General features: G+C 40.5%; 1 protein-coding gene across 2 annotated transcripts in view; it reads right to left on the bottom strand.

Annotated features, from left to right (window-relative positions):
* GALNT10 (polypeptide N-acetylgalactosaminyltransferase 10) overlaps nucleotides 1–26,328 on the bottom strand; it is a 122,212-nt gene that overhangs the window by 70,000 nt on the left and 25,884 nt on the right. For both annotated transcript variants that reach the window (XM_073355269.2, XM_073355270.2), the window contains exon 2: nucleotides 158–257. In XM_073355269.2, coding sequence (XP_073211370.1) covers nucleotides 158–257 — 100 coding nt within the window. The remainder of the gene's footprint in view (nucleotides 1–157; nucleotides 258–26,328) is intronic.

The following is a 26,328-nucleotide window of genomic DNA, read 5'->3' on the forward strand; positions in this document are numbered from 1 at the left end:
ACTCATGAGCAGTACAGAGGCAGCTGATGTTGATCAGTGTTAAGAACATACGAGCATGCTGTTCCCCCCCTTCAGTCTGCTGAATTAGGGACCACACCATTTTATGATCCACATTAGATACATTTGTAAGTGTTGTTATAAGTTTATAAGCACATACCTGTGCGCTCCAAGTCCCTCCTTATAGCTTCTTTATCATGCCAGTCCTTTTTCCTTTGTCCATCAAAGTAAACTTCTTTCCTTTGTCTCACATGCGAGCCCTTTTAATACACACAAGATTAGAGCCATTACACCTTTGAAACACATTTACCCATCCACATCAAAGAGAAAAGCCAATACCCACTTCTCCTTGCCCGAACCAGAACTTGCAGAACGGGCAGCTTTTATTTGCAGCTATGTCCAGCAGAAGATTTTCCTTGCCCCAAAACACTGTTCTATAATTATCTTCAAATATGGTACAGCGGTGTAGGACCATACTTAAAATGAGCGTAATGTCTGTTAGTAAGGGCACCTTTAAATTGCAGTGTCCATTAAAAACTCATTTTCACATTAAAAGTTAACTGGTCTTATTTCCTATTTAACTAATAAAACTTTATAATGGGCAACCTATTTCAGAATTGTTACTAATTAGCATACAGTAGCACCTCTGAGTCATGAACACACGAGTTACGAACTGACCAGTCAACCACACACCTTATTTGGACCTGAAAGTACACAATCAGGTAGCAGCAGAAACCAACAAATAAAAAGGCAAATAAAATACCGTGTTAAAAAAAATAAAGGGAAAGCAGCATTTTCCCTCTGCATAGTAAAGTTTCAAAGCTGTGTTAAGTCAATGTTCGGTTGTAAACTTTTGAAAGAACCACCCTAATGTTTTGTTCAGAGTTACAAACAACCTCTGTTCTTGAGGTGTTCTTAACTCTGAGGTTCTACTGTGCTACCATATTGGAATAAAATTGGGGAAACAAAACTTGAAAAAGACTTCAGTCTCTCAATACTTAATAGTAAGTTTTCCCATGAAACATGGCCCCTATTATCTATCCTTTTCACTGTAGCTTTCAAGTTTCAGGAACAATCATCAAGGGCATTTTTCTGGGGTGGGGTGAATAAAGGGCAGGGTGATACCTGTACAAGACATAGAAATTGTGGTATTCAGGGCCAGAGACTTAATGAATCTCACCCCAGGTTTCTCGCCTGAATTTTAGGGGACTAAATAAAATCTGAAAAGTTAGAGAAAAAGTTTGTCTGCCAATCATTCTCCATGTGATACTACACCGATATGTATAAATGAGTGCATTACTTGTAGAAACCACATCATAGAAACAGTTGTTTAGCAGACCTCAAATAGTATCTATAAAATCCTGGCTTTTTAAAATTCCTCTTGTACTGAATGGTGAATTCCATAGTATAGCATTATGCATTCCATTAAAAATAAAATGTACGCTTTTCTATGCAGGAGAAATTTTAGAGTATAGATGGTATGTATGTGGATATATACATATTTGTGTATATGGAGAGTAACAGGGTGAAAAGAGGTTATTTTGTTTGCATCTTTTCAATAGAAAGATATATTTCCTTTGTTAAAAAGCAGACATGTGACAGAGCTTACAGTCTGTAAAGTAAGACACACAAAAAAGATGCCTTTAGATTAAAATACTTGCAGCAGAAATATAGTAAGAATATTAAGCATAAGCACTTCCAAATCATAAGCCTAGAGTTGCTCTCTCTCAAGTAATGCCCCTTCCCCTAAAGTGCAAAACCCCCTCCTATTACTCCATTATGAATGAGTCTGCTGGATTTTTTCCTAAACCTACTCCACAAGTTACACGTTACAATAAGAAATTTGCAAACACTTTGGTCCTCTTTCCACACTTCACAGATACAGCCTTGGAGACTTAAGGAATCACAAAATAAAAGCATGGCTGGGGCTAGTGCTTTGGATGTCATAATATTACTAACATTAACAGCTTCATTACTTCCTCTATACAGCAGGCGTCTACAGCATTCTACTGCGGGAGTGATCACAGGACATTCTGGACACACAAAAATCTTGGGCCCAGCATTTTGCACAATCTGATAACAAGCCTGTTTTGGAGTCCCGTAACAGAGGCTCTTCATCTGTTTAAAGAATTAAAATGTATGAACTCATCATTTTTATGCCTTCATTTGTCTTGGGAAAATTTTGTTCTTGGGAACATTTCATTCTTCTCTTTTTACCCCAATAAATATTCATAACTGAATGGGCACCAAAGTACTGTACTGCAATCTGCAACTATGGAACACGCATCCTAATACTGTGATCTAAGCCTTAGTCTGTCCATCTAACAAAGTATAATTCGACCACGCTAACATTTTTAGGACACCCAGACATGTCACTTGCAGTTCAAAGTGATGTCATGAGACTAAATCCCAATTTAATCTCACTAACAGCTGCCATTTTAACCCTAACCATATCTAATTGCTCTGCTGCACTAGTCACATCTATAGTTACCCTTTCGTTTCCATGTATTACAATACAACAACAGAGCCTTTCAGTCTAGGATCACAAAATGACTTAAACAATCTTCAAAGCAGCCTGGTAAGATCAGGATTATACCTATTTTGCAGATGGGCACACAGAAGCATAGCTGAAACGTGGCCATCGCAGACAGAAAGGTCCTAGTTATGTGTTCTAACTACTAAACCCCATTTAATCCCCTTGAATAAAAATGTTTGCAAGGTAGTATATTGAATTTTTCACCTCTTGCTGTTAGCAATTGTAGCTTTACTTGCATGGTGCATGATGTCATGGAAAGCAAGCTGATGGGCGTTCAAAGAAAAGCAACAGCGCTGAATGTCTGTGGTCAATTTATGAGTAAAGATTAGGAGACTTAAGTATGGACAAGGATGCGGATAAGTGATACATTCTCTGAAAATATTTATAGTGTGCAGACAGTAAGAAAAGAAAGGAATTATTTAGGATGGCATACAGCAGTATAACTACACCTGGGGATGTAATTAAGTAAAAACCTTGACAAATGAGTGCTGGTTAGACTGTTAAAGGGAAGCAGAAGACTTATTGTTTGGGACATTTAAAATTAACGTAAACAAACTAGTAGGAAAACTTCCTGTGGAGTAAATCCTGCATCGGCAGGGAGATAGACCAGGTGAACTAACAGATCTTTTTCATCTACCTTATGATTCTATAATTATTGCAGCCTATCTTCTCCATTTTTTTTGCATATCTTCCCACCACCAAAGGTGATGGCTCACCTTTTACTTTAAATATTGCTTATTAGAGAAAATGGCCTTTTCTCCCTCCCACCAATAAATATCCCTTTATCAGCCACCGATCTCCGTCCAAATGCAGAGATTGCTAACATATTTTCAGATATACATTTCACACCTATTAGGACACAAACTGAATAAAATCACCAACAATCTAACATTCCTCTCTAGCTAAATTTGTTGATGGACTAGGGTTTTTAAGAAGTATTAGGAATGTACCTTCTGCCCAGACTGTTTCACGGCAGCACGCAGAAACAAAACAACTAGTCTAGCTCTGAAATGCCAGGGCTTCTTCCCTTGAAGACCTGAGTGACAGCAACTGAATTAGCCCTTTCCCACAGGGCTATTTCTCACCTGCTCACCCCACCTGCACTCAGACAACGTGAAGATCAAATTAAGCTGCCTCAGCTGTATAGTGAACATTGGTGACATAGCAAAACATATGGAAGCCTTCTTGATCCATCACTAGCTTTGAGCACTCAGCAGCTGACCTTCCAGTGATCTGCCACATGTCATTCAGGTATTTTCTGGCTTGGCTGTCCCCTACTATGGTGATTTGCCACCATTCCTTCCATGACAACTTTCTTAAAGGTAGCTACCTCAGGCACACAGATGAAAAAACAAAACACATAAGTTGATGCCCATTGACTTCCAACAGTAGGGTCTGCTTCTTTCCAATATTTTTAACCATTATTCATCTTTTTCGTCCAGCAGATACACAAAAGTTTTCACCAGGACCATATCTCAAAGACTTCAATTTTCTTCTTGTCAGCAGCATTAATTCCCCACAATTCACAACCATATGTAGGGGCAAGTGTAAGCAAAGAGAATACTCCTACTTTGCCTTATTTGGTTAATCTCAGGAGGTTATTAATAGATCTTATGATGGAGCAATTTGTAAAATTCACAAGTAACAGAAGAACATGTTACTGTCCATTCAGACCCCATTAGGGAAGGCGGCTGCACTTGGAGGGGACATGTGAAAACGAGGAGTTAAAACCCTGGAAAACTTATCTTCCAGATACAGTTTGTGACACTCCCCTTCAGATTATTTGACCCGTGATGACGACAACATTTAATATTGGGTAATGAGCTGTAGCTCAGGCCTGCGTGTGATAGTTTGGTGTTTCTGAATAAAGGTCAATTGCTACATTCTACATGGACAAATCTTATGTGTTCTTCATCAAGAAGTGGCAGATAACATGAGGTGAAGACAAGGAAGACAGGCCAGTGATGATGCAGGAGCAATAAAAATTGGAGTAGCTGAGTTATTTCTGGCACAGAAATCTGAATGAGTTTTCAGCATGACTAAGCCCACTTTGCTGTTCTGCCACAATGGGCAAAACAGTTTATCTTGTCTACCATATTTACTTCCAATTTTCCAGACAATATGCCACCAATATCAAACATCAGGCAGTCTCTCCAAAGTTCTCTTAAAATGCACTATTATATTACAGGATTTTTATTCTCTTGGCATACTGTTCAAAAAAGCCAGTTCTGCTCACTAGCCTCTCCCTATTTATCAGGGTGTTGCCTGCTCAATCCAAGTTATGGAAATGGTTGGCAAAATAGGAAAGTTTCCTTGCGGGTGAGGTGGTTTTCTTTGTTTTTTCCATTTTCTTTTTAAACATGGCTGTGTGTGTGAACATGAGTAAGGCTCCATGTCTGTCACAGCGGTCACTGATTCTGTGACCTTCCATGACATCTGTGACTTCTGCAGCGGCCCGTGCAGCTGGCCTGGGCCATGAATTTTTGTTTACTGCCCATGACCTGTCCATGACTTTTACTAAAAATACCTGTGACTAAAACGGAGCCTTAAACATGAGTACTGCACTGGATACTATAGCAGCTTGCCAAGCACAAACCACCTTGTGTCAGTAACCTCTTTGGCCTCCTGTTTATAAAACTCTGGACTTACACAGCACAGCAGAGAACCATGCTACTTTACCCATTTTATTGTTTGCTGTGATTTGACACCTGTTACAGAAGCATCACTGAAAGTCAATCTAGAAATTTTATCTAATTTCATGTCTATAATTTAACAAACTAGGATCACACTTCTAGACATAACTAGGGTTCAGTCAGTTTCACACCAGCACTGCCAAAGGAGGGAGAGGGGGCAGCGTGGGGCTACTTGTCATCCACCTCTCTCTAGTCCCCCTACTTGTTTCCTCCACCTAGCATCAATGCATAGTGAAACTAGGATGTTCGAGAGGATTCACACACAAAAAAAAAAAAATGACAAATGTTAACCTGCTTTGGACACACATACTTCTTTATAAAAGCTATTGTAAATCTCAAATGCAAAGCTGATATAAAATCATAACAGCATATGCTATATTTTAGATCTTCTTGGTTTCAGAGATGCAGAAATTACATTACTCAATCCCAACCAGGAGTACTCCATAACATTTCACTGAATTCAGATAAACGTTTCCAAATATTTGCTTTAATTGTGCCACTTACAAGCAACCAACATTTTCATAGGTTTTGCAGGTCACCATTCAAATATTTTTATAAGGTTGCTGAGAGTCCTTGGCAAGAATCGCATCAACATCAGCAATATCTACTGAATGTTAAGGCCTTGTCTGCACTACGGGGGGTAAGTCGATCTAAATTATGCAACTCCAGCTACGTGAATAACGTAGCTGGAGTCGACTTAGCTTAGGTTGACTTACTGCAGTGTCTACACCGTGCTGTGTCAACAGGAGATGCTCTCTCGGTGACTTCCCTTACTCTTCTTGTTCTGGTGGAGTACCGGAGTTAACGGGAGAACGATCTGTGGTCGATTTAGTGAGTCTTTACTAGACCTGCTAAATTGACCCCCAGTGCTTTGATCACCACAGCTTAGATACCCGGTAAGTGTAGACATGCCCTATGTTTGAAGGCTATTATTTTTTTACTAGTTGCCTCATTAAAGTAGTCTGCCATAGTTTCAATGAAACTTCTCAGCATTCACAATGCTGACATTCAAAATACACGAGGCCTGTGACATCAGTCTAACTACAGAAGTCTGCTGAAGCTGAGTCATTAAGATCAGGGAGGGATTTTTTTCTTCTTCAGTGTACTGCACTGTTGTGTATTTATCAATAAATGCTACCAAAACAGTCAAAACTCCTTTTATTATACGATCTCCCTCCTCCCCACGCTACAAATTCCACAGTTATGAAATGTAATTAACAGTAGCACATGGTGTGGGACTACAGACTACACGTCATGGATTTAAGCGAGGGGGAAGGTTAAACTACTAACATGTTGATTATTTCTCTTAATCTTGCTGCGGGGGCCATTTAAGTGTTGCCGATGTTGACGTTATTTTGCCAAATGTATTTTTATTCATCTTTAATACTTTTTATAAAGAGTATTTGAGCATCAGAAATCTAAACACAATGGAGAAGCAGACTGTGTAGCTTTTTAAATGGCATCCTTCAGGGATGCTGCATAGAATTTATCTTTAAGTAGTAAATTATGGATATAAAGCAGGTTGATAACATCCCCATAAGCAGGAACTCTAGACTAAATCTGAGCATGCTGCAATACCTAGACAAATCTTTGGGACTGAGTTCAGCTTTAAATTTTAAACAAATGTATCTGTGCGTATAACTAAGTTTTCTTGTGTTTTGTCACCAGTACTTACCATGAACTTCAATTACACATCAAAAGGCATTACCATATTTTGCCAAAGAGAATAAATATGACTGTGCCTTGTTCAAAAAATTAAATTTTAGTTTAGAGCGGTGGAGGACATTCTTTGACAGCTGTATTTACAGAATCTGCATATGCAGTATAGGTAGATAAGCATTTTACAGATGAGGGGTTTTGTCTATATAAACTATAGCTGCAAATTTAAGTTCTTGGCTAAGGCCTACTTAAACTTTGAAATTTTATGTTTTGCAAAGCAAGAAATTGAGGCAGAGCAAAATTATGTATATATTTTAAAAAGTCAGCTGTAAAGAGAAATTAAACGTTTTACAGCTCTCAAGGCTAGATCATCATCATCATCAAGTCTAACCTCCCATATAACAGGTATAGAATTTCACCCAATAATTCCTACAGCAAGCCCATAACGTCTGGTTATCCTAAAGCATTTTCCTTTCCTTAAAAACGTTGTTTATCACTTCTTAGTGGTATTTTTGTAGCTATGTCGTAAACTAATCTCCTTCCTCTGTTTCCATCCTTCATTTTCACTGAAAATGAATTAAAGTAGAAAGGCACATTAAGCAATACATTGAAAATGGATTTAGACAGATTGCTGTAAATAGCCCCTTCTGTTGTCTACCATGCTTTTACTTAACATTCTGCCAAAGGAATCGATTAGCATTCAAATGGCCAAACATACAAAAATGGAATTTTAATCTTTTGTTTAATCACTATTTAGTGTGCCTGGCTCCAGCCAGAATAAATGGAGAGGATGGAGATGTAAGCCAACTGTTTTCTGTATGAGGAAAGAAGATTTGAAGTACACCCTCTAATCACAGTGTTGCAGTTTTCAAAACCTGTTCGGCAAACATTTTTTGGGACTGAATCTGGCAGAAACAAGAAAAGAGCAGCAGTATACAAAGACAAAGTTCTATAAGCAGTGAGGTTACCATTTTGTCCCCAAACTCATGTATTAAATTGCAAATACACGAGTTCTGCTGTAAGTTACAGTATGGGTTTGTACTCTGCAGAAGGTGCTGACCAAAGCAAAATAAGAGGAGGAAGCAATGTTCCCTTTAATTTTTTACATCCATGTGCGGAATGAATTTTGTTATGTGCACCAATATGGAAGTGATGTGTGGTGGGGGTGGGGCCGAGGGGTTCAGAGCGTTGGGGCTCTGGGGTGGGGCCCAGGGATTAGGGGTTTGGAGTGTGGGAGGGGGCTCAGGGCTGGGACAGAGGATTGAGTGCAGGGGGTGAGGGCTCTGGCTAGGGGTGATGGCTCTGGGGTCGGACCAGGGATGAAGTACAGGCTGCACCGGGGCTGCAACAGGGAGAGAGGACTCCCCCCAGCCCTCTCATGCTACCGCAGCCCCAGGGTCTTTCTTGCCGGCTGCGGCAGCTGCGGAGCCGAGGCACCTCTCGCCAGTTGCGGCGGCTCCGGGGTCATGGGAGAGGCGCCTCTCCCACTGCGTGTCTGCACGGCCACACAGCTTAGCGAGAACATAGGGAGGAAGGAATACTTCCGTCAACCATTGCAAAAAAGTTAAGACTGGATGTAGAGCCATAAAGATATGTTAAGTAAGTTAACAGGTTAATGACCGAAACAAACAGTCGTGAATTACAGACTAGAGGAAAACTTTAGTTAAGAGGCCCCAGTCAAGGTTGAGCTCTTAAACTGAACCAGTCTTGACAACTGTCCACTACTTTAAATCTTTTTACGCCATGTAGAGGAGAGGGGAGAACAGGACAGTGAGGCAGAACTGGAATGGCCAGCAGTGGCAGCAGAATTTCAGCAAGGTCACTCTCCTAGAAGTCTGGGCAGAGCATCCTGGAGCCACAGTGGCAGAATACCAACACGAGAGTTCCCCCTAGCATGTTGAAATCATCATCTGGAAGCTCACCAACCCTAATTGCTACTTGGCAGTAGCAAACCAGTTTGGTGTTGGTAGATCAAAGATCAGAGACTTTCTGAATGTTATGGAGAGCCAGAAAACCTGTCTCTGCAGAATGTCCGAAGCGGACAGAGAATCAGTCATGGACACATTGTGCTCCCACTTTGGAGATGGAGGTAATGAATATATAGGTAATGAATGTACCATAATCAAGAAATGACTGAAGTATGTATTGATTTTATTAACAATAGATACTACTGGGGGGTTGGGGTGGGGAGAGAATAGGTTATATAATGGCTGGGTTGAACTGTACCTCAATGAAATTATGCAGCTCAGTTACTCCAAAATAGCTTTCTTTGACAGGGTAACAAGCATTGTGGATAGATGTGGTATATCTTGAGTTTAGTAAGGTTTTCAATACTGTCTCTCATGACCTTCTCAGGAGCTACTACAGGTGGGTGCATAACTGGCTGGAAAACTAAAAATACCCGTGACTAAAATGTAGGCTTAAACATGAGTACTGCTCTGCGTACTACAGCAACTTGCCAAGCACAAACCACCTTGTGTCAGCAGCCAGAGAGTAGTTATCAGTGGTGCACAGTCAAGCTGTAAAGGCATATTGAGTGGGGTCCCACGGGGATCAGTTCTGGGTCTAGTTCTGTTCAATATCTTCATCAGTGATTTAGATAATGACAGAGAGAGTACACTTAAGGTTTGTGGATGATACCAAGCTGGGAGGGGTTGCAAGTGCTTTGGGAGGATAGGATTAAAATTCAAAACGATCTGAACAAACTGAAGAAATTGTCTCAGGCGAATAGGATGAAATTCAATAAGGACAAATGCAAAGTACTCCACTTACGAAGGAACAATTAGTTGCACACATACAAAATGGGAAATGACTGCCTAGGAAGGAGTACTGTGGAAAGGGATCTTGGGGTCATAGTGGATCAGAAGCTAAATATGAATCAACTGTGTAACACTGTTGAAAAACAAAAACAAAAAACCCCCATCACTCAGGGATGCATTAGCAGGAGTGTTATAAGCAAGACACAAGTAGTAATTATTTTGCTCTATTCCGCACTGATTAGGCATCAACTGGAGTATTGTGTCCAGTTCCAGGCACCACATTTCAGGAAAGATGTGGACAAACTGGAGAAAGTCCAGAAAAGAGCAACAAACATGATTAAAGATCTAGAAAACATGACCTATGAGGGCAGATTGAAAAAAAATGGGTTTAGTCTGGAAAAGAGAAGACTGAGAGGGGCCATGATAATAGTTTTCAAGTACATAAAAGGTTGTTACAAGGAAGAGGGAGAAAAATTGTTTTCCTTAACCTCTGAGGATAGGACAAGAAGTAATGGGCTTAAATTGCAGCAAGGATGGTTTAGGTTGGACATTAGGAAAAACTTCCTGTCAGGATGGCTAAGCACTGGAATAAATTGCCTAGGGACGTTGTGGAATCTCCGTCATTGGAGATTTTTAAGAGCAGATTAGACAAATACCTGTCAGGGATCGTCTAGATAATACTTAGTCCTGCCTTGAGTGCAGGGGACTGAACTAGAAGACCTCTCGAGGTCCCTTCCAGTCCTACGATTCTATGAAAATGAATATGAGTTAAACGTAGATAGAACACTACTTGAATAAAAAACAAAAAGAACAGTTGACCAGAAGTGTGGTGCAAAAATTAAGACTAATGGAACTGAGGCATGGCCAAACGAAGGATTGCTCAGCTCCTGTAGTTGATGTAATCAAAAGGGTTGTCCCCCCTCCAGGGGGTGGGCAGGTTGCTGTGGGAAAGTCCTGTAATTATGTTGACTGAAATGGTGGTCCCAATCAATAGGGTGTTCGCTCCATAGTTTGCAGGACATTGCAAGATTGGGGTGCAGTGCTTGACATTTTTAACAAAAAGACTAACCACCATAGCTGTTTGCTGCTGCACTGTCTGAATCATGGCCCTCTCCAAGGCAATACATTCCCCCGTCCTTCCCCTTTGATCATTTGTGAATGCTCCAAGAAACCACCCCTCCACACTTCTGCCTCTGGGGCCCTCTCTTGAGACAAATTCATTAGTTCCTGGAACATTTTCTCTTTTCCCCTTACTGGAGGCACAGAAGTTCAAAGCATCAGCTACAGGACAGATCCTAAAGTCTGCAGGCTTAGAAAATTGTCACTCTTATTTACAAAGCACCTTTCACACTAAATAGATGGGCAGTTTACAACTCCTACCACTATAGATTTGTATTAAACAAGTTCTCTTTCTTTTAAAGGAAATTTGAATAGACTCCCTGAATAAGGAAACTGATTTCATAGACATGTTTTAATTACTAAAACACCCTTGCACCAAAAACCTCTAAGTTGCATCTAAAACACACCAGCATATCAATTGTTTAAGATCTTAAAGAGCAGCTGGGGAAGTGATCCCGGGAAAAGTGATCAAATTTGCAGCTACCCTGTATCTCCCATCTCATACATTTACACTGAGAACTCCTGGTACTGAATATTGTCTTGCAATGCTTTCGGCTCTACACACTTGCTGGTCGACTCATCTGCTTCAGGGCCCCCAAGAGTATGATGTTTATCTCAACTAAAAGTCAGTGCACGACTGAATCTCTGGATTTTCAAAAGAGTACTTGTGGCATCTTAGAGACTAACCAATTTATTTGAGCATAAGCTTATGCTCAAATAAATTGGTTAGTCTCTAAGGTGCCACAAGTACTCCTTTTCTTTTTGCGAATACAGACTAACACGGCTGTTACTCTGAAACCTCTGGATTTTGGCATGCCGGGTGGCAGCATAGCTTCCCAAATACACACTACTATTTAACCCTCAGACCATGTTTTAATTTGCTAAAAACTCAGCCGGTCTATTTTACTGAATTCATACAGAACGGAATGAAAGTATCTCATTGCTTTAATGTGTTCCTGAATCATTCTGATGCAGCTTTCGTCATCTCTTCCATCAACTATAGAGTCTAAAATCCCTCTAAATAATTTTCTATGTAAATATGCTTCTATGCTGGAGAAAAAGCTTTCTTGGGGGCCTGTCCAACACTATGGAATTAACTCCCCAAGGAACTAAGGACCACCACAAACCTCATCACCTCCGTTCTATATGCAAGGCACATTTCTTTGACCTTGCCTTCTCCAACAGGAGCATAGCAACATGTATTTTTTTAAAATTCCAAAAACACTCCACTGCACACGTCTCCCCCAGGGGAGAGAAGGCAAGAACGAATCTGACAGATGCTAGTCATATTACTTAATGCACGACTGGAAGGTATTCAGATAGTATAGTGATTACAGTGGTGTGAGAACCTTTACAGAACAGTTTTCAGAGTAGCAACCGTATTAGTCTGTCTCCGCAGAAAGAAAAGGAGGACTTGTGGCACCTTAGAGACTAACTAATTTATTTGAGCATAAGCTTTCGGTCAAATAAATTGGTCAGTCTCTAAGGTGCCACAAGTCCTCCTTTTCTTTTTGCAGAATAGAAAACTCATTCTGAATGGCAATTTAGAAATTTTTTTTTTTTTTTTTTTTTTTGCAGTTTATTCTGAAATTTTTTGAAAGGCTTTGTACAATCCCTGGAAACTGTCAAATGAGTCGCATGCTTTCACATATAACTTCCAAACAACCAACTTTTTGTAGCATTTTGCCTGCTGACCCAAAGCTTAGTTTCTTTCCAGAGCTGCAAATTAAAACAAAGTTATGAAATCCTCAAAAGTTGCTGATGAGTTTTCCACCAAATTCACTGATATGCTGAAAAAACTATTTAAAAATAGGACATGCCTTCTATGCACAGAAACAAGTGTTCACTTTCTTGCAAATTGCTTCACAAACCATATTTGAATCACCTCAAATAGCAGTCACTGATTAGAAGCCCATGTATCTGTGCTCCACTTATCTGCAATTAAGAGCTCATGATCTGGAATATCTTCTTTGTAGCAATCCTTTATAGAAGCAGAATAAAACATCATCATGTTTGGAAAACTTACACGTTGACCTATGGGATTAATCAAATGTTTCTGCATATGCAGAACAATCTGCACTAAGAATTAATATTAAAAGTGCAGGATTCATGAGATTTATAATTCTGTATGAATTCCCTGTATTCGAATTATGTAACTCCTGAACAGATTATAGGAATGTTGAGCCAACTGAGCAATGTGACCACCTAAAAACAGTGCCTCCAAATATTCCAAAGACTAGTAGAGTATCGTATCTATAGACATTTTAGTAAGGCTGAATGATGATGTGCTTTTGTTTTCTAAAATGACAAGTCTGTAGGAGTGAAATATATATTCACCGTATCCAGACAACTATATCACATCTGAACTCAGCTCTGCGAATAGGTGAATTGAGCAAATCTGTCTATATTACTATAAATTTAACGGTCAAATTAAAGAAACAGCCTAATGTTTCCAACAGTCTCTAAACAAGCAGGACTACGGGAATGTAGCAAATTCTATGGAAAGTTTGCCCCAAATTCCATAGAGAAGCAAGTGACTTTTTTGATCTCAAGATGCAGGAAGGAGAGAAAACTTATTTAAGGGGACTCGGCACAAGAGGAGTGCCACTGCAAAGCTGATGAAGCGTTGTGTCCCCCGGGAATCTGCTGTGACCATGGGACGCAGGATTGTAGTAACATTCCAAGAGCCAGTGAACCCAGTAAGGAAGAAGATCCATCTGCTACTGACCCGGATGGGGAAGAGGATGGTGCATCCTCATTTTAGGCTTTTCTACAGGAAAAAATAATACTGCGGTAAGTCTTACAGAATGTGATAAGCACTGGGTGTGCATACTGGACTGCTGGGCTACCTGTATTTTGTGATCATAAGAACATTCATGATTAGGATGCAAGTTAGATCATTTGCATCACAAGCTAAATAAATCCACCTCTCCCCCCCCCTCCAGTTTGAGTTAGACCAAGATGTTTGAACATGAAGGGTTCGTCAAATATTATTTATCTTTCACAATAGTAATCAAAATGGTGGTAGGATTGTGTCAGAAGTCAGTATGCTACGAACTGTCAGCATGATGTGCATAACCGCCACAAAAAATGCTCAACCAGACACTGGTAGCAGAAAGAATGGGGAACAGCAACCATGTTCAGCAAAAATATGGCCAACCCTTGCCTGATCCACAAAAATCAACAGGCAGACTACAAAAATTCCACTGCCCTTGTGATGAGCGAAGATATGCCAAGATGTGAAGCACGCTTGTCTTCAGAAAAGGTATCACACTTGGTTCTAAATGCTTCAAGAGAAAAGTTAAATTCAGTGACTGATACTGAGTTACATGCAACTCACATAAACGGTATTACAGAACAGCCTTGTGGAAGATCAAAATAGCAAGGCCATTATGCTCATTTTACTGTGTCACGTAATCAGATCACCCATTTTATTTCTGAATGTAAGCTGCACTTTTAAAAGATTGTTTTAACAAAAATTAGCTAAAATTTTCCACGCCATTTTCAAAAACACTAGAAAAAACATGACTACAGTACAGCCTTTTATTAAACTCAACGTATTGAGCAATTTAATGGAAGAAACAAATGCATGCATCTCTGCAACGTTAGGGATTGTACATGTCTTGCACCAGCCAATAGAGCGCAAAGCGCCCCAAAATCCACTTAGAAATCCTCTGCATGGAGATTGCCTACCATGGATTAATCCTTTCAGCTATAGCGATAAACAGTCTTCCTGAGTGGTCTCGTCCTCGGCAGGTAGAAGGCCACGGTCCTGCGGACGTCAAGGGAGTGAAGGTGCTGCTCCCCTGGGGAGCTATGAGGATTCAGAAGGAAAGTAGGTAAGTGTATGGGTTGGTTGAGATGAAAGCAGGATGCAACCTTTGGCAGACACTTGGGGTACAGGCACAGGAAAACTTTGTCCCCATGGAACACAGTGAAAGGGGGGAGGGTCTGGCATAATGGTCCCCAGTTCACCTACTCTTCTTGCAGAAGTAATAGCTACCAGGGCCGCAACCTTCATGGAAAGGAGGGATGGGACCATGAAGCCAGTGGCTCAAAGGGTGGTTTCATTAATGTTGAGAGAACAAGGTTGATGTTCCATTGGGGAGTGATAAGTTAAACAGGTTGAAAGGTTCTGACGAGACCCTTCCAAAATCTGGTAGTCAATGGATGTGTAAATATGGAGTGTCCTTCTGTCGGGGCAGGTGAGGGGGGCATTGACAGCAGCTACATGGACCTTAACAGAATTGAGAGCGAGTCCCTACATCTTCAAGACCGGAAGGTATTCCAAAAGAAGGGGAATGTCCACATCCTCAGGGGCAAATCTTGTGGAGGATTTGTGGCAAGAGTGGTAGAGGGGGAAAGGCCTAACTGATTTGGTCCGACCAGCAGAGGACAAGGGCATCGCCTTGGGAATGAGTGCCAAGCCACCCCCCAACCCCTAACAGCAATACATGGTGCACCTGCTGTTGGAGTGGAAGGCAGAGAGGTCCCTGGATGGAATCCCTCACAGGCTGAAAACCTTGTTGACTTCAGTGCCTTGAAACTCCCACTCTCAGAAGAAAATTTGTGGCTGATCATGAGAGTCTGCAAACACTTTGAGTCCCTGGAAGATAGGCCATTGATAACAGGATATTATGACCAATGCACCAGTCCCACAGAGGAACCTCTTCCACACAGAGTGTAATCTACCTCGTTTCCCTCCGCCCCATTTGCTGATGTAATAAATGGTGGCCCTGTTGTCGGACATGATGAGAGTGAATGGATGGAAGAAATGCGCAACACATTCTCCAACATCCTGGAGCTTCAGGCGGTACGATGTGCATTCTGGATTCCCAAGACGTCCCAGTCCTTTGCATCATGTGCTCACCCATGTGGGCACCCCATCTGGCGAGTGATGTGTCCATGATGATCATCATGTTCAGGGAGGATGGGATGAAAGGCATCCCCGCGCAGACCTGTCTTGGGTCCGTCCACCACTAGAGGGAAGAGAGCACCTTGGGGGAGACTGATGGCAGAAAGTCCATAATGTGTCACACGGATGAATAGATTCTCTGGAGCCACGGCTGAAGACCGCGAAGTCCGAGGTGAGCAAAGGTGGGGACGTATGTGTAGGCTGCCATGTGGCCAAGGAGGGATAGGCAAGTCTGAACCAGAACAGGGAGGACTGTTGACTACTCGGATAATGAGTTCCTACAGGGCCTGAAACCTATCTCTTGGTAAGCAGGCTCGTGCTGAGACCACATCATCGGAGGCCCCTATGAAATCCAAAGACTGTGAGGGAACCAAAGTCAATTTTTAGACATTTACGCTTAACCCTCAGGGGAAAAGGAGCTGGAATAACATGGAGGTCAAGGCTTGAGCCTTGTCCCTGGATCATGCTGCTTGCTGCCAGTCTTCGAGATGGGGAATAAGGACCCCATGATGCCAGAGGTGGGCCACTATGACAGAGAAAACAGGCGAAGACCCATGGAGCAGTGGTGAGTGTGAATGGGAGGACCCTGTACTGGAAGTGCATTTTCATAATTCTGAATAGTCTGAAGCCATTTTCAGCATAAATTAAGCTTCCAGGCTTCTAACCACCAGGACTGATGGTGTACTAACATGCTGCTTTGCATTGCTGAACTAGCTAGCCTGAACAGTCCCTCTGACTGAACTGGAAAGTTATTTTAGTAGCTCAAATAATGAGGAGAATTGTACAATTTCTCTGTTTTACCCTCCATTCTCCCCTCCCAATAGCATCTTAGTCCTAGTAAAGCTACTCTTCCTTCTAATTTTGGACAATTCTTAGTTTGGCAGACAATGCCTGTAATTCTTATCACTGAGGCCCCGATTCAGCAAAGCACTCAAGCATCTGAGTAAACCCACTGAAATCAAAACACATGCACAAGTGGAATCTGGGACTATATTTCTAAATCTGCTTAAGCAGCTTGGCTTCTTTTGCTTATTTTCTTGTTTGTGCTCCTGGCTCCAACGTCATCACGTGACTACCGAGGGTGAATTCCGGCTTCAGAATATCTGGAGCACAAACATCATCCAACAATGTTTTTTGTTTTCAGCAATGGAACATTAAGGTTTTGCTTTTAAATATTTAAGAATGTAACAAAATTCTCCATCAGTCATGGAAGATCTAATTATGGGCTTCACTACTCGACAATGCTAATTTTCCACAGTGAATGTGACAATCTAAAGAGGTATATTACATATTCCTTCTCCCCCACCAAGAGATCTAACTTGCTGCTCAAACTAATACACAGTACCCAGTGATTACAAGTGTGTAGATCTGTGCAAGATTTATCATATTCTACTCAGAGGCAGACTTCCTGCTGTTGCCTAGGTTACTTGAATATGTAGCTTATCACATTGTCAACATTTCCCCTATTCACCGTTTTTTAATTCTTCAGATATACTCTTATTCTGTTTGTCTTTCCAAATGCTACTCTGATGGAATTTAGCAAATGAAATTCGTGCACTCTGCAGTGACAATAAGTTTTTCTGCATATTACAGTATTGTGAGGAAATTGTAAAAGTGCTTGATATCTAGAGAGGCTGAAATATATTTACCAGGTTCTGAAAGGCTTCTTACAAACAGTTTCATTTATCATGAAATTTCAGCCATCACTCAAAACCAAAATGTACTGTTTATCCCGGGCATAGTAAGTTGTATTATGCTAGGCAAAAAAAAGTAGTCAGACCTAAGAAGGATGTTGAGTGTGTGAAAAAAATGAATTCAGCTTTCAGGCATTTGAACTGTTCTGGGAGGTGGGGGTATGTGAAATTGCACTACAGGACCACCCACATTCTATTAAAATAGAATTGTAGAACACTAAGATTGCAAGGTTAACCACTCAAAAACAATTAGGACATGGCAGAATTAAGGGCTACCTTTATTTATTCATTTACATTTGAAAACTAAAAAGACGCTCCATATGAGAAACTCTGGATGCCCTAGGCAGCCAATATACCAAAACAGCAAAATAGCCTCTCTCACCTTTCCCCACTCCTCAAGGGGCATATACTCAACCTTCCCCCCCCCGAACAATGTCATAAATGATGTTTGCAGTATACCTGGACTATTGTGAAGTCTGGGGTATTTTGGACTGGGAGAGGGAGCACGTTTGATGGTCACACAGCCTTTAGGTGTAGGCATTAAGCTACAGTCTCAATACATAATCACATGATTTCCAAAACATAATGTTCAGTTTTCTCCCTTAGATACATATTACAGCACTTTGCAATATTTTAAATTTTTTAAATTTACACTAATTCTTATGATGGTACTGTCATGGTTCCACAGGGGGTGCCATATCTCCCGGAGTGTCCCCTTCTTAGTGCTGGACCTGGAGCCTGCACTTTTTACAAGGGTGAGTCCCACAACCCTGCTATTCTGAGACCAGGTCCCTGGTTTCAACACCTCTTCCTTACCAAAGCTCCTTCAAAAGGTTCAAACAGCATGAACTCCTTGTTTGAGTCTTAACCTCTTGTGAACAGTACAACCAGCAGATGTTTGCAGCAACACAAACAAGACAGCAACTGGAATGTAGTATACAGGATTGCAGAACATCCATGTACATTAAGTTCATACCATACTCCTTAAATTTGAATTCAAACTAGAGCTTGCACCATGGGCTCCACCATAGGAAGCAGAAAGGGGACAGAGCAAGAATGCATCCGCCAGAAGACTGGGGAGGGGTGGAGAAATAACAGGTTTATCTGGCTGAAATCAAGGGATATGCAGGGAGTGGAATCCATTCAACAGCAACTGTACACACATGGCATTGACTCTGGTATACATACGCAAACATCTCCACACCCACCCTTTTGGCTTTGAAGGTCAAAATGCTGTTCATTTAATTGCAACGCAATGTGTAAAAATAGAGTGAAACATAGTAAGAGTTTATTAAGGCATGCGTCTTCACAGCATTGCGTGGAGATTTTATTAGGTGAATCCACTATCTATAGAAGCAGCAGTGCTAGAGCACGCCAAACCACTCTGAAAAGTGCACTGAGGGTTAATGTAAACCTTTGACTATAACAAGGAGTGAGCTATCTGGGTCCCGGTTAGTACAAACTGGCACACTTATCTGTACTCTGATTACAGGGACCAACAATCAAATAAGAATGAGTTCTAAACTCTCGTACCCGGCACTCCTAAACGCGTGCCTTCAAGATCCAAAATTGGGACCAGCTGTTAGCACGGCTGGGACTTTTGCACTGCCTATGTCAATGCTATACTATCAACTTCAGTTACGTTAATCCCAAATCTTTAATGAACAATATATACAGGACCAAGTGTTCTGTAAAGCCTCAACCACATTACCCCATATTTATTTTTGGCATGCACAAACTTGGAGTTTCTGATAATGCACCACTCATAACATGGCAACAGGTACTGTAAAAAAAAAAAAAAAAAAAAGGGCTGTCAATTAATCGCAGTTAACTCAAATGAGCAAGACCTCCCCCCCCCCCGAAAAAAAATCACTCTTATCACCTATGCTGATAGAAATGTCAAACTATTCAAGATGTGGTCCATGCTGACAGATTAGAAATATGAACATCTTGCAACCTTTCAGTGCAAGTGAACTGCTAAAAAGTTCTGACTGACTTTGCTCCGGGAGTGGACTTGGCTAACTGCATTACTGTGTGTTCCATCTGATCTTACTAATAATCACCCAAGCTTCAGATCTACTACTAAATTCACTATGATAAGCAATTATTTGCCTCTGTACAAAAACGTTAACTTCATGCTCTGTAAACACATCTCCTTGTAAAAGACCAACCTACCTATAAAGATAGCTTCTGACAGCCCAATGACAATCTTTTGTGGCAAATGTCTAAAATGCCTTTTAGTTGGTAACATTTGTTATTTTTCATCCCAGGGAAAAGCGAAAGGAAGAACATAACATCTGTCTAGTGGTGTTTATGGTTCACTTGTAGAATTTTTAAGTTAAGTGGCAACAGAATAGATTTTAGGCACCTGCACAGCTCAACACCCAGCACCCTAATCCAAAAGCAGCTTCTCACACAGTAAAATTAAAAAGCTAACAGCAATAACGTTCCAGTAAATCTTTTGTTGCAACATTTCAGCACTAAAAATGCTGTGGGAAAACACCAGGCTCACAGTATTTCACACAGCAAGAAATATAGTAGACAAACAAGAGGAGGTATGGCTAGGAAAGAGTTTTTAAAATAGTCATGGGAATTTCAAGAGGAAAATGAGATCTCAAGCTTAGAAGCAAGCATAAACTATTCTTAACTATACCAGTTTGTGGGAAACAGGCATAATATTCTGTCACCTGCAGTTCTGTATAAGCTACACAGTACTCATATCTTGTACCTGCTGGGAGTGACTAGACCACTCTAATGTAGACAGGCAGAACATTATGCAACAGTTAAACATGTAAAGCTCCCATATAAACTTTCCAGGAGAGTACCAGCTTCCCCCTCCCCGCCCCCCCTCCAGGATCTAGACAAATACATACTCACTTTAGTTTTAGAGCAGTGGTTTTCAGCCTTTTTTCATTTGCCAACCCCTTAAGATTTTGAATGGCGGTGCAGACCCCTTTGGAAAATCTTAGTCCGCGAATCCCTAGGGGTTTATGGACCACAGGTTAAAAGCCACTGTTTTAGAGCAAACTCAGCACACTGTACGCACACTTACTCATAGCTCAAAATAGCTGGTCACTTCCCAACAGTTTAGCAAAGAAAAATTAGATAACTCAAGGCATGAAAATATGCAACAGACAAAGCTGCCATTTCTTCTGCTAGCAGGGCACTAGAATCCCAAATATGCAAAGACTTCTTCTGTTAGATAATAGCAAGAAATTATTTGAACCTGGAGTTCTTAGAGACACACAATGTGAATCTAGATTCAAGTCACTCCATAATTCATAGCTAGTCTGAATGCTGAAAGTTAACTTTATGTGCAGTACTGAAGATGTCAGCCTATGAAGTCTTGAATATACATTTGAATTTACTTTTGAAGTTTGTATAGAGCAAAATAATGCCCTTTCTTCCAAACAAAGCTTTTACTTCTTTCCTGGTATGCTTCACAAGTACCTTGTTTTCCTGTAAGTCATTCTATAATAAACTCCTTGAAGGTTAATGTGTTAAGTGAGCTAACCTTACTATGCTTCCAGATTATAAAATATCTATATAGCACCATAAATTTACACTGTGCACACAGATAAGTCAAATTCTGTGACCTAAGAGATCTTAGACCATAGCATTCAGCGCACTATTAATTATGGAAGTGAAAAGCCCTCAGACAGTTGTTGACATCTCAATAATCCCATTCAGAATAAACAGCACATTTTCTGTTCAGAAGAAGCTACACAGGACAACTGGATTATCAAGATTGAAGTGCAATGGGGCAATGCAGGTAAAGCTTGTGCAGCATCTATAACGCACTTCGTTATTGCTTAAACTTGAGATGTCAGTCTTTCCCTAAAATTCTTCTGATACTGTAGTTAACGACAGATTCCCTCAATACATATAACAGCAGATTAAAGTCCCAAAGAACCTAATAGAATCAATAAGACTGCTGTCCATTTTTTCCAAGGGTTTAAGTGAGAAATTAGATTTGCACTTACATTATACACAACTTCAGGCCTGAGAGTAGCAGCCGTGTTGGTCTGTATTCGCAAAAAGAAAAGGAGTACTTGTGGCACCTTAGAGACTAACCAATTTATTTGAGCATGAGCTTTCGTGAGCTACAGCTCACTTCATCATCACTCTGGATATATTCTTACATGGCCAATGAGTAACTCCTTGTAGGAACATGATCCAGTTCCAAGAGCAGTAGCAGCACCACCAGCCTCCTTCAGATAGTTAATTATAAGATCACCTTCTCCTGTATGAAAGTACTATCCCAACTGCGCAAAGCAATGCCAGCACCTACTAAATTTGATAAGACCATTTACAAGGGTGTTTGAAGCATACACTAGATGCTAATATCAAGCATCTATTCCTGCTAGGATCTGCATCAGGGATGCATCATTATATAGCAGTGATTCGTGCCTTTGGTGTTAATCTATGCAACCCTATCACAGTAAGGGGTAATAACCTCTGGCTAGTCTGACCTTTCGGTATAAGGCTCATGGGAAGTCAATTTGAAGTTGAGAGAGTCTCTAGCAAAACTTTTCTTTATAGGATTGGGAGGTGTCATGTGACCCATAATCCACTCAGGGGTTAATGGGATGAAAATAATTGCTTAAGAAGGAAAGCTGTGACTGAGCAAAAGTCTTCTGTTTTTTCTACGGAGCTCCAGGGAGGTAGGTATAACACATCAGCAACTCTGGATGGTGAATATGCACCTTGACTGGTAATCCCTGCATTGAAGAAATACAGTTTTGCAAGGCTATTTTTGTGATGCGATAATTCTGATAACAGGAAACATAGTCCAGTACATCTTACTGGGGATGCTGGAGGGTTTGGTAACGAAGCTGGGCACAGAGAAAGAGGGGGATATTAAGCTCAGAGAGGTAAAAGGTGTCACTACAGAGTTCTCATGGTTCATTTGTAACAAGTGGTCAGTTTTGCCAAGGATTCTACGTGCTGGGAACAACAAGCCTTCTACTCCAACTTTCTCTTGGTCTGTGCTTGGCATTAGTGTTTGTTTAGACTGTTGTAGCCTCCAGTGGCTGTAATCATTACCCTGTTCTACTAGACACATTGGAAGATGTATTGTGTTAGTTCACTTAAAAATTCACCCATCACAATTTGATTATGGGAGACAGTTGTTCACCTTAGATATTAAACATATCTCAGTCAATGAGATGAGTGCAATTATATAGTCACTCCTACTATCAGGCTTCAAGAACCTTTATGGCCAAGATCCTGTCATAATAGTTACCTTACTTGCTATACTTTCCCGCTGCTATTTTATAGCTAATTTATAAATTCATACCCACACTTGCATAATCTTTACTATAGCAATACTTAACTTCCAGTTTTCATTAACTTGGATTTATTGATTCAAGAGGTTAAAAACCACTTACTCAAAATAGAAAAATACTTTAAAAGAAAGGAACCCTCAATTTCAGCTTCAGGAACAATGCCTGGCGTTAAGGTGGAAAATTTAACACATTTTTAGCTGCTTTATTGCATTCAGATTTTAAAAGTTTTAGCCAATTGACTCTCATTGATCATCATGAGATAAACATTCCTATGTACAACTTTTTAAAAAGGTGTTCGCTCCCTGAGATTTTCAGAAATGCATCAAGTCTATGCCAACGTTTTCAGCTGAGGGACAACTGAAGAAAAGCCCAATTAAACAAAGGCTCCACAGCAACCTCATGTTCTATTTCAATAATCCTCTTTGTGAGCTTCAGAAAGATCACTGAATGCAAAGTGGCAACACACATGCAGTTAAAGCCTTCATTGCTTAATCCACCATCCTCAGCAAGGAGTACTCTAATAGTGTCAGGAATAATAATTTATGCAGTAATTTATACAGTGGCTCTAATTATAGGAAGCTAAAACATCTCATCCATGAAGGGCAAGTATGAAGATTCTTTCAAACATAGGAAAGACCGTAACTCATAAGAGCTGTAGACATTAAAATATTAAAAAATGTCTCAGCAGTAAAATTACTTTATACAAGCCAACACATCCCACTTAGACTAAAGGGCTAGGAAATTACCCAAAACCTATACCCAAACAAAGCCAACTTTTTGCTGATTGTTTCAGCTAGAGAGGTAGGATCAGAGATCACTTTTCTGTTCAACAGAAGAAATGGAATGAGCCAAAATTTTAGCTTATGTTAAGATGCTTCCTATAAGTAAATCCTATAAACTCTGCTCATCTTCGCAAAGGAAATAAAAGAATTAGATTTTTTCCAATGATGTGCCCTTTCAATATTAGTTTTTAAGCAACACAAATAATCTCAACTTTAAGTCTTAGTTCTATCGTAAAAATTACAGAATATTAATATATCATGTCTCCACTCTGTTTTTCCCTACATTAATAAGGCTATCTGATGCTTTGTGGAAAATGTCACAAAATACTTTTTAGAAATGACAAACTGAGGAGGCATTCAAACTTGCGTTATCTTAAGGCTTACATTCTCTGAAGGCTCCAATCACCACAGGAAGTACACATAACTACAGCAAGTTGATGTTTTATCCAGTAGGAGGCACTAGTGACACTGCGGGCGGATAAATGGCCCATTAGAAATTCCACTAATAATGTTCAATTTCTATTGCCCCATTCTTTTATTAAGGAAATCTATATGAAAAAGTAGTATATTTGACAGGTTTCAGAGTAGCAGCCGTGTTAGTCTGTATCCGCAAAAAGAAAAGGAAGACTTGTGGCACCTTAGAGACTAACCAATTTATTTGAGCATAAGCTTTCGTGAGCTACAGCTCACTTCATCGGATGCATTCAGTGGAAAATACAGTGGGAAGATTTATATACACAAAGAACATGAAACAGTGTGTACGGTAACACCCATTGTAACGAGAGTGATCAGGTAAGGTGAGCTATTACCAGCAGGAGAGCGGGGGGAACCTTTTGTAGTGATAATCAAGGTGGGCCATTTCCAGCAGTTGACAAGAATGTCTGAGGAACGGGGCTGGGGGGATAAACATGGGGAAACAGTTTTACTTTGCGTAATGACCCATCCACTCCCAGTCTCTATTCAAGCCTAAGTTAATTGTATCCAGTTTGCAAATTAATTCCAATTCAGCAGTCTCTCGTTGGAGTCTGTTTTTGAAGTTTTTTTGTTGAAGAATTGCCACTTTTAGGTCTGTAATCGAGTGACAAAAGAGATTGAAGTGTTCTCCGACTGGTTTTTGAATGTTATAATTCTTGACGTCTTATTTGTGTCCATTTATTCTTTTACGTAGAGACTGTCCGGTTTGGCCAATGTACATGGCAGAGGGGCATTGCTGGCACATGATGGCATATATCACACTGGTAGATGTGCAGGTGAACGAGCCTCTGATAGTGTGGCTGATCTGATTAGGCCCTATGATGGTGTCCCCTGAATAGATAGGTGGACACAGTTGGCAATGGGCTTTATTGCAATGGGAAATGGATTTCTGCAGTGGTATTGTCCAGCTCTGCATGGATGGGCAAAAGGAAAGAAAGGGGTACTTTGTATTCCTGAGGAGCGTCTCATCCTGGCCAACTAAACAGCAGCACAATGGGGTTGCAAAAGAGTTTCCTGTCTAATTTTCACTGGTATGTTGGAAGACCATAAAGAGAGACCCCCAAAAAAGATGGAAGTGAAGAACTTGTACTGCAGAGTGTCCTCAGGGCTCTCACAAGGGCAGAAATTATTTCACTGGGTTCAAAGATAACTATTCTAAAGTCACAAGATTAGGTAGTTTTATATGACTAAACTTAAAGTTTGTAAGCTCCTTTCCACTATTACCCCTCGCAATTAAAAAAAAGTCAGCATGGTTCTCTAGCGAGACTGGTTCTGTTTACTAAGCTTCTTGGCCTTAGACAGTCTTTGGTTGAAAAACCAACCGTCTCCCTAGAAATCCAGATCAATGACACCTATTGTTTCTTCGCTATCCATTCAAAGAGTTTAGGCAAGCGCTGAGCTTGGCTGCAAACATAACAGCTGTGCTTGCCATTTGCTTTTTACGCCACTCTGTTTACTTCAGAGTCTGATGCAGATTGTTTTGTACAATCCCTTTTTTGCAAGTACCTGTTGGAATTACAGTAGAAACTGGTGAGGATACAGCAAAGGGGCTGGTAAAATATTCATGCATATTTATCAGGTTAGATCGTGTAATGAAGCTAATCTGAACGTATTACCCATTTCTAAATATCTTCAAGCTATATCATCTGTTACGTTCTTAGTGTTTTCAGCAGATTCTCTACAACACAAAAATCAGATATACAAGTCTTGTACCTCTCAAAAACTATCATCCAGCCCCAATGCCCTTTTTGCAGTCACAGGAGATACTCTATTCGACCAACATGCCTGACTTTACTCTTATTACATGACAGATGGTATCCACTGTTCCATCACTCAACAGCTCTACACTACATAAACAAACTACAGTGATAGGTTCAAATCAAAAGCAACTGCGACAAAATAGGACATTGATACCAATGACTGACCAGTCTCATGTAAGAAGCAGTCATTAAAAAATAGATGCTGATTATATACACAGCAAACTTCAGCCCATTTCTAAAATGCTCACTGAGCCAAGGAAGTACGTCCTGCCCAGAGGATACAGCTCATGGCTCTGGGTCAGTCCAAGCTTTCCTTAAAGAACTCCCCTGCTCCTAGAGGATACATACAACTACGGATACCACTATGTGACTGGAAAGGGTCAAAACCAAAGCCTTTGGCTGGATGTTTTATTTAATTTCCATTGATGCAAGGAAGCATTTTCAGCTCCTGTACAAGTAAGAGGAATTTGCTTTTTTGGATCCTCTCTCTGGCACCAGTGAATGCCTTTGTTCAGCTGTAACAAGTCAGTCAAACCAGTCTATGTTCAAAACCAGCATAGAGCTATGAATGTTTGCAGTCTCAAAGCACAAAGAGATTTGCTAGGAGGATTATGGCTAAGCAGTTTTAATACACTAATGTGAAGTTACAAAG

The sequence above is a fragment of the Lepidochelys kempii genome, chromosome 8 (assembly GCF_965140285.1).
Source record: "Lepidochelys kempii isolate rLepKem1 chromosome 8, rLepKem1.hap1, whole genome shotgun sequence".
NCBI lineage: Eukaryota > Metazoa > Chordata > Testudines > Cheloniidae > Lepidochelys > Lepidochelys kempii.